We start from the raw sequence: 16,919 nt of genomic DNA, 5'->3' as shown, positions 1-16,919 counted from the left end.
TGCGTTGATCAGTGATTTTTCGGATCAAGTAAATGGTGTCAGCCTACGTAAAGTTCTTCTTACAAAGGACAATGTAAGACTTTGTAAAACCCTTCTCATTAGCAAAAGCAATAACAGAAGCTGACAGTGAAAAATGATAATTTGACTTGACTGTTGTTGAGTAGCGGGCTTAGAAATGATTTTCAAAACAATGAACTCTGTAGATAAATTATTACCGCCGAGGGAAATTGCATAAATTTTTACTAGACCCTTGTGGAGAATTTTTCCTTCTAATCTTATCTCGTCATTGTTCAAGTCGAAACTAAAGAGATCTCGACTCCTAAAACGTTAGGGCTTCAGCCCGGACCAGAAAGAAATTTGACCCAAGAGTACGTGATAAAAACAAGAATTTCAAGATGATGGGATAAGTGGTTATATCCATATACAAGCTGAGGTAAAGTGCTTTGTTTAAAAATTTAACCTCAAGTCATCTGTGTTTGTATGCATGCAATCCAAGTTATTACGAACAATCTTACACGCTGCTTGCCATGCAGTTTGTATAATTTAGAAGTTGCGCTATTAAATTCGAGATCAGCTTTGTTCGAAGAAAAGTGAAATGCATGCAAAAATAGGTTTACAAGCAAAAATCGGGAAAAGATAACAATTTCATTCAAACGAGAAGCAACCTTTTCCTCTTTCATCGGCCGTTTATACAATTTCTTTTTATTCATATCATTTAAGGTCTACTTCTTAAAAGAGATTGCTGTGCACAAGAAAACATAGTAAGTGAATAAATTGATGCGCAAAAATAGATCAGTAATGAATTTTAAAATTTTAAGTTGAAAAGTTTTCATTTTTTTGTATTTTAAAATAAGGTGAAAGGTTTTCATTAACTTAATTTATTCTGAAGATAAGTGTAGATAACACACGATGGACAAATTCAGAGGATTATTGATATCACAAATAATTTTAAAAAGTAAAAACGGAAGCTTTGCTCACCAAAAGGCTTCGGGAGCTTAAATAGTGCGGAATCTGAAAGCGAAATCGAAACCTCTTAATACTTTTTGGATGACTCAGATACTATTTTTATTTTCTATGTTTAAGATAGAAGCCAAACAACTTCCTCTAAATAGATTTTTCATTTACACCGAGCTATTTTCAAAGCGCTTAGCCTTGCGAAGCAAGAAAGTGAAAATTCCTTCAAAATCGGCTGAATCAAGAGCATACAAACTGTCTGAAGAGAGTATTTTTAAATAAAAAGGGCTGAAGTGTGTCTCATTAACAGCTATATTGTTTTACACGTTGACGATTTCCTACGAGAATTACCCTGTGCTCTTTAGGATATACGAAAAGACGTGTGGCAAGTGTGGCTAGGGTGGAAGCAACAGCTATGAGAATTCGCTTTGTTGTGATGGCTTTTGGTGTCCTTTTCTTTCTAACTTACCTGGTAAAATGTATTGATTCAAGGAAAGTTTACTTTGGGTAAGTAGAGCGTACTCAACTCGCAATGCATTGCAAACAACACCTGAAGTTTTGATGGAAAGATAAAATGATTTCGAGGAATGAGACCCTAAGTGCATGTATTTGCCAAATGCTGAGTTACTTGTATCGTGACAGAAACCCAAAATTATCAGTTGGGCGTGGAAGAAAAACAACAAAATGGGAATCAGATGTAAATTAGGAAAAAATGGAGATTCGTGAACAAAGGAAAGGAGCTTTAGGAGTGCTTCAGTCCACAAGAGTTGTATCATCTTCATGTTTTATTAATCATGAGCTTTTGTTTTGTTTTGTTTTTTTTTCAAACAGGCACAAAGTTTTGAGAGTCATTCCCAAGACAAAGGCACAGGTTGATTTTCTCCGGTCACTTCACAGCTTTTTTAACAATGAAGTTGTAAGTAGACGTTCTGTGCCTGCTCAACTTAGTCGAGAATATATAATGAACGAGAGCTTGAAGCGTGGGAAAACCCAAGCGAGCAAGTCTCGATTGCAATTAGGTTTGAATCTGATTGGTTACAGGGATGATAAGAGTTTTCTGGATAAATCACAGTGTGAATTAAAGCAAAACCTAAGCAGAGGATGTTAATGGGGTCGACCGTTAGCCGTAAAACGGAAGAAAAATTAATGAATAACGAAAAATTTTAACCGTTAGTAGCGATTAAAGTTAACCGTAAAAAAATGTTCTTTTAACCGCACCGAGAAGAAGTTAATCGTTAGCATAAAATGGCTTAAATTTTATCAGTTAACCGTAAAAGCTTTCACCCCATTGAGACCTCCAAGCAATTGCGGATCATTTTCGACTTTTAATTAAAAATTGAGGAAAAACACATATTTTTTAAAACCATGTTTAAAAATAACTACGTTTCATAAAACTTGTTTAAGTTGGTGAGAAAAGGGCAAAATGACTTAAAACATTTAAATGTACGCAAGAGCATATATCACAGACAAGATAGGAGTGTATCTTCTGTTTTTAAAGGTGGATTTTTGGACACACTCTTCGCTTCGAGGAACACCTGTTGACATTCGTCTCGCCCCAGGACAAGTTTATAGAAACATAACCTCTTTGTTAAATAGTCATAATATCAAGTTTCAAGTCCAAATATCCGACTTACAGTCAGCTTTTAAAAGACAAAACCGAAACTGGCGTAATAAACGTGAAGAGTCTTCGTGGTTTGAGAAATACCATACCCTGACAGAGGTAGGTGACAAAGAAAGAAAAGCGTGAAATGCAATCGAGCCTATCGAGTTTTAGCATAGTTGTCGGTAGACACTCACGGGTAAGAGCGATCTATGATCACTCTTGAATGGATGAGCTAGGACTTCTCGATCCCCTTCTTTCCAGTATGAGAGGAAGTAGTGACTGCAACTCTGACATCTAATAGTCTCAATAATAATAAGGATCGAAAAGCACCAATGGCAGCATCGGCACCAAAACATACAAATAATAGCTTTCCGGATAAGTAGTAGAGCTGTCAGAACGTCGTAATCAATACAGTTGACAGTCAAACTCTTCATCGTGAGACAAACGATGAACAACAATATTTTCTGTAACACTGAATTTCACTTAAAGAATTTACATTCCAGTCACTTATCGAAACGATTTCTCACAAAGTCCAAAGAAGTAGCTCAGGTATCTTTCCTTAACTAGACGCATATTTGCGTTCACTCGAGCTTTCTGTTAACGCTGTGTGAATATTTTTGTATGCGTTTTAAGCGTATTGTACACAGTGTCTGTGCTGATTTATCTGACTTGGCTGCGACTTGCAACTGAACGAAATAAAAAAGTGAGGCCATAATTTCAACTCGGGCGTTTTCTTTGGAAAGCCCGAGTAATAATTGTAGCTAAATGACCTCACGCGTTATTAAGGATGCCATAAAAATCTCATGGAGCATCATCGTTTTACCAAATGTTAACTGAGAAAATCTAATTGTATTTTGAGAAGATTTGCATGGACAATGATGGTAGAGATTTGGCAAAAAGGAAATCATACATAACCTAGGTTTCTTTTATGATATCAGTATTGTAAGGTTTTTCGTCTCAAGTATAGCAGAGCTGAAACAATATGAGCGCTGTAACTTTTGTCTGTCTTAGAAAAGATTGAACTTTCCTTTTAAGATTTTTTCCAAATTAGAAGAAACTGCTGCCAGGTTTAAGGAGAGAGTGCGCATGCTCTCATTTGGAAAGTCCTACGAGGGAAGACAACTGAACGCTGTTGAGGTAAATTTTAATTTAATTAATGATACTTTTCATTTATCTTAGCCCAAAAATAACCATGTCGTCTACAAACTGTGCGAAAAAGATATCCCAAGTATTGGACAGGAGCTGTATATAACGCGAAATTCTGATTAAATCCTTTTTAACACTAAAATTGTCTCAATTTTGGGTTCATATTTGTTCTCTCCAGAGCTGTTTAAACTGTATCTTTTATCAGCGCAATCTTCCCTTTGATTGATATCATGTGACAATTTTTCCACTTACTTGTTTAGATCGGATCAACTCTACATATCCCTAAGCCACTGATTTTTATCAACTGTGGAATTCACGCCAGAGAGTGGGTTTCCCCAGCAACATGTATGTATATCATAGACCAGGTAAGAATTATGAGCGGGTGAGCTAGTTTGCTTTTAACCACAGGGACACCACCTGATTTATTTTCCTTTCTCTTCACAGCTTACCTCTCGATATTCAGATGACATTACGGTACAACAAGTGTTGAACAAAGTTGATTTTGTCATCATGCCTGTTTTTAATGTGGATGGGTACGTTTATACATGGAGAAAGGTAAGATGAAGCCGGAAGACAGTCATTGTAAGGCACTAGTCATGTTTCAACGCCCGAAGGGGCTGCAGGGGATTCAGGATTTTTTTTTTGAGGGGAGGGGGGGGGGAAACATTGTATTCAGGGGGAACAGGGGAACAGGAGAACAAGAGAACAAGAGAACGGGAGAAGAAGAGAATGGGGAAACGGAGGAACGGGAGAATTGGAGAGTGGGAGAACGATAGAACGGGAGAAAGGGAGAACAGGAAAATGAAGAACGGGGGAACGGGAGAACAGGAAAATGAAGAACGGGGGAACGGGAGAACGGGGAAACGGAAGAACGGGGAAACGGAGAAACGGGGAAACGGAGAAACGGAGAAACGGAGAAACGGAGAAACGGAGAAACGGAGAAACGGAGAAACGGAGAAACGGAGAAACGGGGAAACGGGGAAACGGGGAAACGGGGAAACGGGGAAACGGGGAAACGGGGAAACGGGGAAACGGGGAAACGGGGAAACGGGGAAACGGGGAAACGGGGAAACGGGGAAACGGAGAAACGGGGAAACGGGGAAACGGGGAAACGGGGAAACGGGGAAACGGGGAAACGGGGAAACGGGGAAACGGGGAAACGGGGAAACGGGGAAACGGGGAAACGGGGAAACGGGGAAACGGGGAAACGGGGAAACGGGGAAACGGGGAAACGGGGAAACGGAGAAACGGGGAAACGGGGAAACTGGGAAACGGGGAAACGGAGAAACGGAGAAACGGGGAAACAGGGAAACGGAGAAACGGAGAAACGGGGAAACGGAAAAATCAGAAACGGGAAAACGGGGAAACGGAGAAACAGGGAAACAGGGAAACGGGGAAACGGAGAAATGGGGAAACGGAGAAACGGGGAAACGGGGAAACGGGGAAACGGGGAAACGGGGAAACGGGGAAACGGGGAAACGGGAAAACGAGGAAACGGGGAAACAGAGGAACGGGTAAACGGAGAAACGGGGAAACGGAGAAACGGGGAAACGGAGAAACGGGGAAACGGAGAAACGGGGAAACGGGGAAACGGGGAAACGGGGAAACGGGGAAACGGGTAAATGGAGGAACGGGGAAACGGGAAAACGAGAAACGGGGAAACGGAGAAACGGGGAAACGGAAAAACGGATAAAAGAGGGACCGGGGTAACGTGAGAACGGGGAAACGGGGGGCATGAGTTGTCGCTAACAGAGTATCAAGGGGAACTAAAGAAAGTTTACAGCTATTGAGCCTTATCGGGGAATCAGGTAAATTTTGATGTGACACAACCTTAATCCTCCAACTTCTCCCTACCCCCCTCCGGCGATGAATAACTATGCAGATCGAAGTGGCGAGGGCGAACGGAACACGACACGATGTAGGTTCAAGCAAAGAACTTGAAATCATGATTAATGAAATACTTGCATTTGTAAATTACTTGTAAAATCGTGAGAAGTTCAAGGAAATGTTACAAATAGATAACGAGGATCTATACATGATATAATTAATAAAAACATTAGTAATAGCTACGTTGTAATGTATTATTGATGATGAAATCTCAATACTACGTTGTGGAGATGAAGATAATTCCCAAAAGTATAATTTTTTTCGCTAAAATGAAATTACCATTGAAGAGAGGCTAAAAATTCTAGCACTTATGAGAATGATGAGTCAAAACGAAGTGAAACAAATTTGTAGGTGATAATTGGAAAAAACAATCCAAAAACTAGTAAACAAAATACATTTAATTTACCTGTTTATTGTTCACAGGACCGCATGTGGCGGAAGAGTAGAAGTTTGAACCCAGGCTCCCCATGCGTTGGTGCTGATCTCAACCGAAACTGGGGTTTCAGGTGGGGTGGTACGTAAAACGTCTTCTCTCAACTACCAGAAGAAAAAAAATACGAAATTGTAGCTGAAACCATTGGCTTACAGATAGAAAAACAACAATAGTAGAGTATATGAAACACGCTTTTTTTGTCACATATTTTTGGCCAAATATGTGGGGTAAAATATTTCAATTATTTTTTATTTTCCACCGGCCAATGTTTCCTTCTTTTACCGCATTTAGCTGTAGGGGGGCACAGGGTGGTGTGCTAACCCTGTGAGTGCTTTAATTTATTTAAAGGAAAACGTTGTCGACCAAATTCCTGTTTTTCTTCTTTTTTTTTAATTAAAATGGACCCAAATATCCAAACATCAAATAACACTCACACAAAAAATCCGCATGTTGCGACGCGTTTTCATGCCTTTGAGAGAAATTCGAATTGTGTGAAACTATCTGAAAAGGTAGTCATCTTGGAAAACGCAAAAACTGACTTTCTCAAAATTTTTTACTTTTCTTTCATTATTCAGAACCTGGCGCAAGCAGCCATCCCTGCAGTGACAGTTACCATGGAAACAGCGCGATGTCAGAAGAAGAAGTGCAGGCTGTTGCCAAGTATCTCGAGTCCTTAGGGAGAAGATTGGTGGCTTTCCTAGACATCCATTCTTACAGTCAGATGTTTATGTTTCCTTGGGGCTATACAAAGGCACATTGTAAAGAATACTTAGAACTGGTAATAATTCTTTAGGGGGCATCATAGGGCTATCTTCGTGTTTTCCCTTTTTTTTCAGAGGTACTTGTGAATAGTTAGGTGTTGGGTTTTCAAATTTTGGTTACATTTCAAAGTTCATTTATCATATCGACCGTTCGGCCCCGCGCGATTTTCTCCAAAAAAGATTTTAAAACAAAATGTGGTATTGGGGAAGTGCTGGATGCAAGCAGAAAGAAAACGCAAAGAAAGAGAAAGACCAGTGGTCATATAAAAGAAAAAAAATACGAACAAATAAATTCGAGTGCTTACTTCGTGACCCCGCGCCACACATTTTTCCGTTCAGCCCTCCGACCCATTTCATAAGTGCAAGATCCATAAATTAGTCAACACCTTGAACCCTAAGAGTGACGAGCATCTAATTTCTCCCTACATTATTTCCCCTGAATCACACATTAAGGTCATGAGAATAAAGGAAATGATCTCCAACTAAAAAACCTTTTGATCGGTGGACAAATTCTCCTTGTCAGTACCTTAGGAACTGTATAAAGAACAGTATGGAGATTATGCATTCTGATATAAGGGTGTAAAGGGTTAACATAAATGCAAAATTTCGCGCGATTGTAAGTAAGTCACTCATTAATTGGGATGGATTTGAAGTCACCCACATCAAAGAACACAGTGGTCTCCTGGTTAGCGCGTTGGACTCTGGATTGAGCAATCGTTGTTCGAGTGAACCCTGCTACAGCCTTTGACATTTTTCCTTGCAGTGAAATGCCAAGGATACGTTAATGAAACCCGGAGGGGTAAGAAATTCATCGAGTTTTTGCTTTTTGTTTATTTTTTCACAATTCTTTTTCAGATGCGAGTGAGCAAAGCTGTGGTGGACGCGATCAAAACTAAAGGAGGCGACAACACCAGCTATGTATTTGGACAAACATCTGACATCCTATGTACGTAATTTATTTAATAAATGATGACAGAAAACGATAGAAAGAATTCTGGGATTGTATTGCTTTTGTGTTTTGCTTCACTTTGTAATTATTCCTAACATACACGTTACTCACAAACACGTGAATTGCAACGTCTTAAACTTTTACAATTTTTAGAAGTAATCTAGGACTGAATCGCTTTGCAATTGATTCTGAAAGCACGTTTTGCTTTCTTAAACAATGAGATGAGGGGGCTTCGCGCCTTATTTACTTGCCTATTTTTAATTTGAGTTCTCACTGGCTGCTTATGAAAATTCCTGTGCTCTGATTGGCTATTGAGGAAACTTTGGTCTTATGACATGTAATCGAATAGCACCGTGGGTGATGATTTGTTTTCTTGTATTCCAAAAATTGGTATTTTCGGGTGGCATTGCAAAGTTCCAAACCATTAATTAAGCTGTGCCTCAGAACGAAAGCTTTCATTTCTTTAAATTTTACAGCTTTACCTCCACCTGTATTTCAAATTAGAGGTGTTTTACAGTAGTAGTTTATATAATTTTGTAATCATCTTGCAGATATCGAATCAGGAACGATGAAGGATTATCTTTATGGGCATTTAAAAGTAAAATACACATTTTCGATGGAACTAAGAGACACTGGAAGACACGGCTTCCTTCTTCCTGCCAGGTTAATAGTTCCCACAGCAAGAGAAGCTTTTGAAGGAATCAAAGCTTTGGTAATGAATATGCAGTTAAAGGATCAATAAAACATCTGGACAGAAGAACTACTGAACAGGAAATAAATGTCAACGTGCACATGATTGTGAGAGGAACAAAACAATAGAATATTAATTTGAAATTAATTTTTCTTCAGGTCACTTTTGATTTGCTTTCGATAATTTCACATCGTTTTTCGCCATTCGTTAGGGTCAGTTTTTTCGTTTTTCATCAAGTTTAGAATGAAAAGTCAGTCTTGTGAACTAAAGCTATATATTCTTAAAGAATAAACGTCCTTGTAAACCCAGATAAATTTGACAATCGGTTAAAACACTTAGAGCGGATTCTTCTTCTCTTGAAAATGCTTTATCAGGTTATGGTTTGAATATGCATGCAATAAATTGATTAACGGCATGCCAGGGCATTCGGAAACACATCATAACACAAATTAACTTCCCAAACGAGAAAAGTTACCCCTGTCGTTCTGCTATTTCATAATTGGTTTGAATACTGACGCTCGGCCAAAAAGCATGTACTAAATAGTCTTTTAAAATCAAAAGAATATTCCGAAACGTTTGAAATCGAAGAGAGGCATCCATGCACACTGCCCATGATTAAAGAAATAAAGAAAAGGAGATAAATGTCTATGAAAGAAGTTCACACTTTGATCATCGAAGCTTGTGCGTCTATCGATTTGAGTCAAGTCTATAGAGATTAACCAAGGCCTCCTTGAAGATAAGCCTTCGCAATTTTTAGAATCTCAAAATATTATCAATCCACTTTGTTGAGAAGCCTGGCTCAGGCAGCTGTCACCACAGACCAACTCAGTGATTCTTCTGAAAACGAACACGAATTCTTTGCGACACAGTTTGAAGTATCAACCCTATGTACTTTTTTTACTCTTCCCTGTGGAACCGGCACACACCCTTGTTTAGGGCGATCAAAAATACATACAAGTAAAACAATCTGCAATGTGTTACGTTTAAAAATCTTATTTTGCCGAACAAACGAACATCAGCTCTATTGGTTGGTTGGTTGTTGTACCACTATGTAGTGGCGCCAGTTATTGAGAAATAATTTTCATTAGAAGCTACATCCCAGACGACCTGAATAATACTTATTTACCTTCAATAGCATCTAGAAAGTACTTGTCACTCATCACTCCTGCATCAGCCGCCATGTTTGTTTCCCTTTCAACTAGTTTCAGGCTTCCTCGTTCTGTAAGGTCTCCGGCATACGTCTACTGGCAGCGGTCGACAACAGAGAAGGCCAAGGGAGAGGGGAGGGTGTTATATTTTGGTTCAAAAAGTGTTTCTTTTGACTGGTTAAATTCAAAAAGTTTAAAAAAGCGTTTTGATCATTTGGAAATGGAGCATGTAAGATTCTCGCCAACTTTTATGCAGTGTTTTGAAGTAGTTGTGAGGAATGAGAATAATTCTCAGAAAGAGGTGAACAGTACGTGAATCAAGGGGTGTATCCGTCCCTTAAAATAGATCACAAAAATCAAATGATATGCAATAAACAAAAGTATAGTAATCCTAGTCTTAGATGACAGCTTTTAGGCATTGAGAAAATAAGCTTATTGACATGTGCTAAGCTTTCTTTATTCGTTTTATAATCAGAAGTTGCACATTACAATTTTATCCTCCTTGAATGATTACACTCTCATTTCTCTGACCAAAGTTTTTAACCCTTCGAATGTCTCCTCTCCTGTTGGGATGATTTGATAGGCTGGCAGTAAGAAACCGTGACGACCTGTGTCACGCAACTCCACGGAAAATGAGTAGGTCACGCCAAGCTTTCCGTAGGTCCAATCCTCCGAGCCTCCAGACGCAGGATCTGAAAATAAGGGTCAAATAAGAATGAACCCACAAAACCGGGCGGAAGTGTTGGAAATTAGATAACACGATTCGAAAATGTTTGTTGCCGTCCATAATCGATTGGAGCTGTCCAATGTATTTTAAGTAGACGTTTTGACCCTATTCGTGCGATTTTCCGTCTATTTTTTTTAAACACGAATTCCACGTTTTCTCAACTTTCTCTCCTCAATGTTCTTAGTTCTTTTAGTGCTTAAGATAAAATAAATATTAAGGATAAAAGATCATTGTTTGATTCTCACACAACAGAGATGCAGACGAGCCATATTTAAATCTTGTTCCATGTTTCCTTCTCAGAGCATCTGAGGCAGCCTTAGCGACTCTTATCTGGCAACAGGAAAAAAAAATCACGCAGTTGATCAAAAACATTGAAATGCCCATTTTGAATTTCTTTCTTCTTTCTTTCTTTCTGTCTGTTTGTCTGCTTGTCTGCCTATCTATCTTTATCAGTCTGATCATGAGTGTCTACCGATTGTATGACTGTCTGTCTCCCTGTCTGTCCGCTTGTTATTGGCAGTCAGTTAGTCAGTCAGTCAGTCGGTCAATCTGTCTGTCAGTCTGTCAGTCTGTCGGTCAGTCGGCCAGTCAGTCGGTCAGTCGGCCAGTCAGTCGGGAAGTCAGTCAGACAGTTTGTCTTTCAGTCTGTCCATCTGTCTGTTTGGGCCGATTAGTCGATCCCTTTCTCAGATACTAAAACCCAGCAGAAGTCCCTTATCTACATAAAAATAACTAGGCTAAAAAACATTTTCATACTTATTTTGACCCATAAACAGGGCACGAGCAACATTTTTTTCAATACTCAAAAGCCAACATTATATAGGTGACGTAAGGAACTTTTTAAACCTGCTCACTATAGTCCGGTGTTCTTCTGGAAGTGTACCCCCACGGAATAAACCACATCTGACTGTAGGCATGAAAATCGATAAAACCCTTCAGCTTTCCACCCATTCCTTCCAAATAGTTTCGAACATTACGGGTTTCGATCTCAGAGAAAGGTGATGAGCCCCTGTAAGTGGTATCACATGGCCTGTGGCTGGCCCCAGAGCCTGTTATAAAACATTAAAGTTAATCATTACTCAGATATTTATTTTTATGACAAAAAGTTACTCAGCTTTAATCAGCAGCTGTCAAAGATCACCCATATATCGATAAAAACGTCACCTATGGCAAAAGTGCCCGCTGTCTAATACACTACAAGTAAGCACCCATCCAAATGCAAACGAGCTTTTCTGTGATATTAGGAGTAACTTAAAGGTGAAAACAAACAAAGTAACGAGACGGCCAACAGAATTCTTTTTTCACTTGTAAAATCTCTGTTACCACAACCTACCTCCCCAACCATGATTCCAGTTTCTGTTTAAATCCACGCCATGGCAGCGATATCTTGAACCATGGTAACGACGATTCTTCCTCCAAAGACGATATTTCCTGTCTCTCTATGAGAGAGGTGATGATAATGATGACGATGATAATGATGATGACGATGAAGAGGAGGCAGAGGATGATTATGATGAGAAGAGGAGAAGACGGAAGAGAGGGAGGAGAGGTAAGAGAGCGGGTAGGAGAAGCGGAGGATAAAGTGGAGGAGAGGGAGGACGATAGAGAAGAAGAGAAGGAGAAGGAACGCGAAATTAAGAGAGGGAATTAGAGTAGAAAACAATGAAAAGTGCGAAGGAGCAAAAGGTAATAATGATGATGATGAGAATGATGACGATGATGACAAAAATGATGATGATGATGATGATGAAAATGATGATGATGATGATGAAAATGATGAAAATGATGATGATGATGATGATGATGAAAATGATGATGATTATGATGATGATGAAGAGAAGGCAGAGAAGGATCATGATGAAAAGTGGAGAAGACGGAAGAGAGGGAGGGGAGAGGTAGGAGAGAGAGAGGGAGCAAAAGGAGGAGAGGGAGGTAAGGGGTAAGATTGGGAGGAAAGAAGTAGAGGGAAGTAATAAAGAGGAAGAGTGGGAGGAAGAGAGAAAGCATAGGGAGGATAAGTAAGAGAAGAAGAGATAGGAAGAGACAGGAAGGAAGATAGAGGAAGGAAGAGAACGAAGAAGAGGCGGAGAGGGAAGAGGAGAAGGAGGAAAAGAAGAAGTGAGAGGGAGGAAAAAAGGAAGGACGAAGAGAAGCGGGAGAAGAATGAGAGGAAGAGATAGATAATGATAATGTCGATCAAATGAGAATTTTACAGCTAAATGTTGGGGAACAGATTTTGGGTGGAGTTGTGCAAATGAAACAAGAACTATCGATCTCGCGTTCTACAAACTGTCACCAGAAATGCTTAATTCTAAAAGACTTTACGGAATTGAACTGACCGGGTTTATCCAGGTGTAAGCGTATCCATCAACATTTAGGACTGGCAATATAACGAAATCCATCTTATCTAAGAGAGCCGTTACTGATGAATCTTTTCCATACTTCTGAGTCATCTAAATAAAAAAAAAGAAAGTTATTTTTCTCTTTCCTACAGCTTAACCCTTTAACTCCCAAGATCTCATTTGTTTAGTAATTCTCCTTACTGTCTTATGATGTTAGTTTAGAGAATTTGGTATTGGATCAACTAATAATTCCCTAATTAACATTTTTCTTTATTCTCATCACTTGTCTGTTTGATATTGATAATTTAAGGAGGATTTCTGTCTTGGTCACTCACAGGATCAAAGGGCTAAGATCAAGTGGTAAATTTATCATTTAGATAGTCAATATCTACACCAGTGAAATTCGATTTGAATGATTATGAATTATGCACTTCTCTATAAAAAGTTTGCGATCAGTGTCAGTATCTGAACAACTGGGCACCTACTCCTCCCCTAACGCTTATTTATCTCTCAATTACCATGAGAGACAAAGACGTGGTACATAATGGGGAGCTCTTGTTACTTTTATATGAGACTAGGAAGGAGGCAGCACGGCCGAGTGGTTGGGGTGCTGGACTCGTAATCTGGTGGCCCCAGGTTTAAATCCATCACCCTGCCATTTCCCTGGGTTTGTTCTCGATCGCCCCGAGTTTAACTCCTTAGCTGCACTGAGTAAATAACCAACTGGTCTGCCTCCTGACAGTTGGGATTTTCAAGCACTTTATGTTTAATTCAGTCACTGTAAAGCGCTATTGGACTGTGATAGAAATAGCTCTATGCAAATAAGGTATCATTATTATTATTATCCCGTAATTACATCACTTTTTTTTGCAATGAACGAGCGCACCTGGTCTATGATGTACATACAGGTTGCAGGAGACACCCACTCTCTGGCATGTATTCCACATTGAATGAAAAACACTGGCTTGTTATAACGGCCCCTTCCTTTTATCTAAAAGCAAAAATAAAAAATCTCACGATAAAAATCGCAACCAGTAAGCTTGCTTAAAGCAACTACCTGTAACTTTCATAAAACCGTGAAATAATCATCGGCCGAGGTTGAAAAACACCAGAAGGTGATGTATGAACAAAAAATGAGCGTAGAGGACTCAGAATAGAGAAGATTGACACGGATTGTGAATGGAAACTTGGCAAAACATGACAATAAATTCGCTCAACAAACCTGTATGGCCCGCATTTCCCTTCCCTCGTGTGACCTTCCCAGATATAAGATGGATGCCATGCGTCCACTGAACTCATTCAATTTAGAGTGAATCTAATAAAAAAAGTAAACGAATCAAAAGAAGACAAAACAAAAATTTGATCAGAATTAATTCGTTGGAGGACTGTCACGAGGGGATAATAGAAAATAGACTGCCAGTTAAGAGATGTCATAAGAATGCTAAAGAGTCTTAGAGGGGAATCAATAAAATGAAATGACCCGTGCCTTAACAGAGAACTCCATTAGGATCTGTATGGGAGTCCATTCTCTTGGCTTTATTATTTCTTGAGCATGCGTACCTCTTCAAGGTTGTGATATCTATCATGCCATTCTCCACTCCTTCCTCCAACCGTTTCAAGCTCCTCTTCGATCAATTTCTGCACATCATTGATTTGGACTTCGAAATCGATACCATGGTCTTCAAGGATGGAGGAAAGGGTTGAGAAATCTTTCTCTGAAACTTCAATATCAACTGCCTGGAAAAGATAACTTGGGCTTCTCCAGAAGTCAATCTAAAACAAACGTATAAAAATAATAGTAAAAGAAATGTTTATAGCTCTGTGACTGGTCGATTCTCATGATCTTTCACCGGAAATTCCTATGGATTACTTCATTTATAATTGCATGATGCCTTTCTGATTTGATACTCATTGCGCACAGATTTTAAAAACCCTACAGGATTAAAATGTGACCCAAAAATTGTCTAAAAGGGGCAAACCTATCAACGTTTTTAAGATACAATACAATATTCTTTATTTAACGAAAGTGACGTAATTAACCCAATGAGTTATTTAACTTACGGCCTTCACAGCAGTACAAATACATATATAAAATAATGACTAATCAGCAAAACGACTTACTACGAGAGAAACTAAAACTAGAAGTTGTATGGTTTAACATAGAAATAATATGATATAAACAATTACCTTCTAATACAGTCACAATAAAGAGAAAATCGACAATCATAATACAATAATTCCTCAAGGCGAGAAACATTACTAGCAGACTTAACAAATAAGATAAGAAGTTTATGCTAAAATTGTTTAATCTAGATGAAAAAATAGTAAAAGAAAGAGATACACTAACTATTTGCTTAAGATCAGTATCAAGGCAATTAAAAAGGGTGGCAGCAGAGAAAGCAAATGTGCGCTTTTCAGAATTAGACCGCAGGAAGGGAACTTGAAGATTAAAAGCGCAAGATCTGGTGCGCAAACCAGTTGAACAAAGGGAAGACAAGGAATTGAATTTACGTTTAAGACAAAGAGGAGCATCAGGATTATTAAGAATACTGAAAAGTTTTCTTAGTTTTATAAGGTCGAAAATAGGAAGCCATTTGAGTTTGGAAAATAACATGAACGAAATATTTACGCTCTGAGATTGCTAGTTTCTAGGAACAATCATTTTCACGAACCTACTTGGGTATCTGTTGTAGATCTTCAGTTCTCATAAATGTGCGTGTTCCACTTGTAGCTTAGCCAATTGTTAAGTTTTTTTGGAAACCTTTCTCTGAACAAGGAGTTTAAACGCTAAATGTTACTTATTTACCTCAATATCGTCACGCTTGTCCAGTCCACGCAAAAAAGTAAGATGAGCTTCAATCTGAGGAGTTACCCGAATGACCTTTTCACTGAGGAATTTGAAAAGACAATCGTCCTCAGAGTCAGGGTAATCTAAATTTGCCCTCCGTTCTTTCATTCATTTATACTATGGATTTTAAGTGCTCATGTCACAAGTCACTGTAGACCCTTGCAAGTGGTACAATTGGTACAAATAAGGCATAGTATTTCCTGATGCGGACCTCCCAGCCGACAATCACCAACAAGTGTTCTCTCTTGAGATTTGGGCTTCTCATTAAGTCTTAGCTCTACTCAAAAACTCGTCTTGTCTCTGTGGCTCTAATTAGCCTACAAGGGGAGAAAATAAGCAGACACGACAACAACACTTTTCGTGCATTAATACCACGTTTAAACCTCGTTTTATACTAATCATGATGGGGGAATCACTCACCAGTGCCCAAGCAAAGCTTGCTGAAAAGTTAAAATCATCAACAGTACCACCCTATGCATGCTTCCGAACGAGAGTCAGCGAACTATGAAATTAAATGTTCTCTACAATTTGATTTTCATATACTTTTTAAAGTTGACTTCAGCTGACACCCATCTGTTTTTGTTTAAAAGGTTTTGACATGTCTAGAAATATTAGCTGTGGAAGAGGTAAACTGTCGAAATTAAAATTATAAAATTGTGGCAGCTAAACAAGCAAATTCTTTCATTGTTACTCACGTCGAATTTGAACAGAATTTCTTCCCTCAAACATAAGTCTCTTGCAATCACTGCAAAATTCGTAAAGGTTGTGTTTATTAGGATGAAATAGTATTTTCTTTAGAAATTTTCAAAGCTGGAGACACTTTCAAGTAAATACTCTTTCAAGCTGTATAAACTCGGAACTAATATTTTTGGTTTCACATACAGCTTTTTCCATCCATGTGTACAATTTTATATTTGGCTAGTATGAGTAGCATAGGTTAGTTTTCAGAAGCATTAGATTTGGTATTTTTGTTGTACACTTTTTCCTGAAAGGGTTTTTCTGACATGAACATCTCCAGAGCTGTATATTTAAAGACTGGGTTAAATGACAAATCGTGAAAACCTTGTGCATCTTTTGGGGAAAAAGCTAAAATTTAGAATAAAAAAAATTGATACATATATGTCCTCCTCAGGCAATGGGTTCGACTTATTATGTGTTTCCTTAAACAAAGTGGGCACTATGCTCCGCTGTGATTGGTTGGTTTTAGGCAACTGTGATTGGTGTATTTCAAATATTTGTCAGCGGTCGTTTCGTTCTCCTGTTTTGTATTACGTAATCCTTAGCATCGATCGCTCTTAAAAATTGGATACCAATGCTACTTGCTTTATATCAATCAATTTCCGAGTATTCACACGGTTTCTTGACCGTAGAAAGGTTTATTACATATGGCGACTACAAGAGCTGAAAGAATGTTCAGAATAAACGTATAT

General features: G+C 38.7%; 2 protein-coding genes across 2 annotated transcripts; one reads left to right on the top strand and one right to left on the bottom strand.

Moving 5' to 3' along the window:
* The first annotated feature begins 257 nt into the window (after positions 1 to 257).
* On the top strand, positions 258 to 8,506 carry LOC131789914 (carboxypeptidase A2-like). Its single transcript, XM_059107104.2, has 12 exons — positions 258 to 433; positions 721 to 761; positions 1,320 to 1,461; positions 1,786 to 1,870; positions 2,453 to 2,674; positions 3,593 to 3,694; positions 3,964 to 4,068; positions 4,148 to 4,258; positions 6,014 to 6,104; positions 6,599 to 6,801; positions 7,640 to 7,730; positions 8,285 to 8,506. Exons 3-12 carry the CDS (start codon positions 1,370 to 1,372, stop codon positions 8,473 to 8,475), a joined length of 1,293 nt encoding a protein of 430 aa, XP_058963087.2. The 5' UTR covers positions 258 to 433; positions 721 to 761; positions 1,320 to 1,369; the 3' UTR covers positions 8,476 to 8,506.
* Positions 8,507 to 10,028: 1,522 nt separating this feature from the next.
* Positions 10,029 to 15,999, bottom strand: LOC131789911 (carboxypeptidase B). The gene is made up of 10 exons (XM_059107096.2): positions 15,910 to 15,999; positions 15,448 to 15,529; positions 14,202 to 14,414; positions 13,864 to 13,956; positions 13,528 to 13,632; positions 12,639 to 12,752; positions 11,633 to 11,738; positions 11,146 to 11,348; positions 10,545 to 10,629; positions 10,029 to 10,264 (listed from the first exon to the last, which is right to left on the bottom strand). The coding sequence occupies exons 1-10, from the start codon at positions 15,966 to 15,968 to the stop codon at positions 10,083 to 10,085; spliced, it is 1,242 nt and encodes a 413-aa protein (XP_058963079.1). The 5' UTR covers positions 15,969 to 15,999; the 3' UTR covers positions 10,029 to 10,082.
* Positions 16,000 to 16,919: the final 920 nt, after the last annotated feature.

The sequence above is a fragment of the Pocillopora verrucosa genome, chromosome 11, assembly GCF_036669915.1.
Source record: "Pocillopora verrucosa isolate sample1 chromosome 11, ASM3666991v2, whole genome shotgun sequence".
NCBI classification, from domain to species: Eukaryota; Metazoa; Cnidaria; class Anthozoa; order Scleractinia; family Pocilloporidae; genus Pocillopora; species Pocillopora verrucosa.
This window is presented reverse-complemented; position numbering and strand designations above follow the sequence as displayed.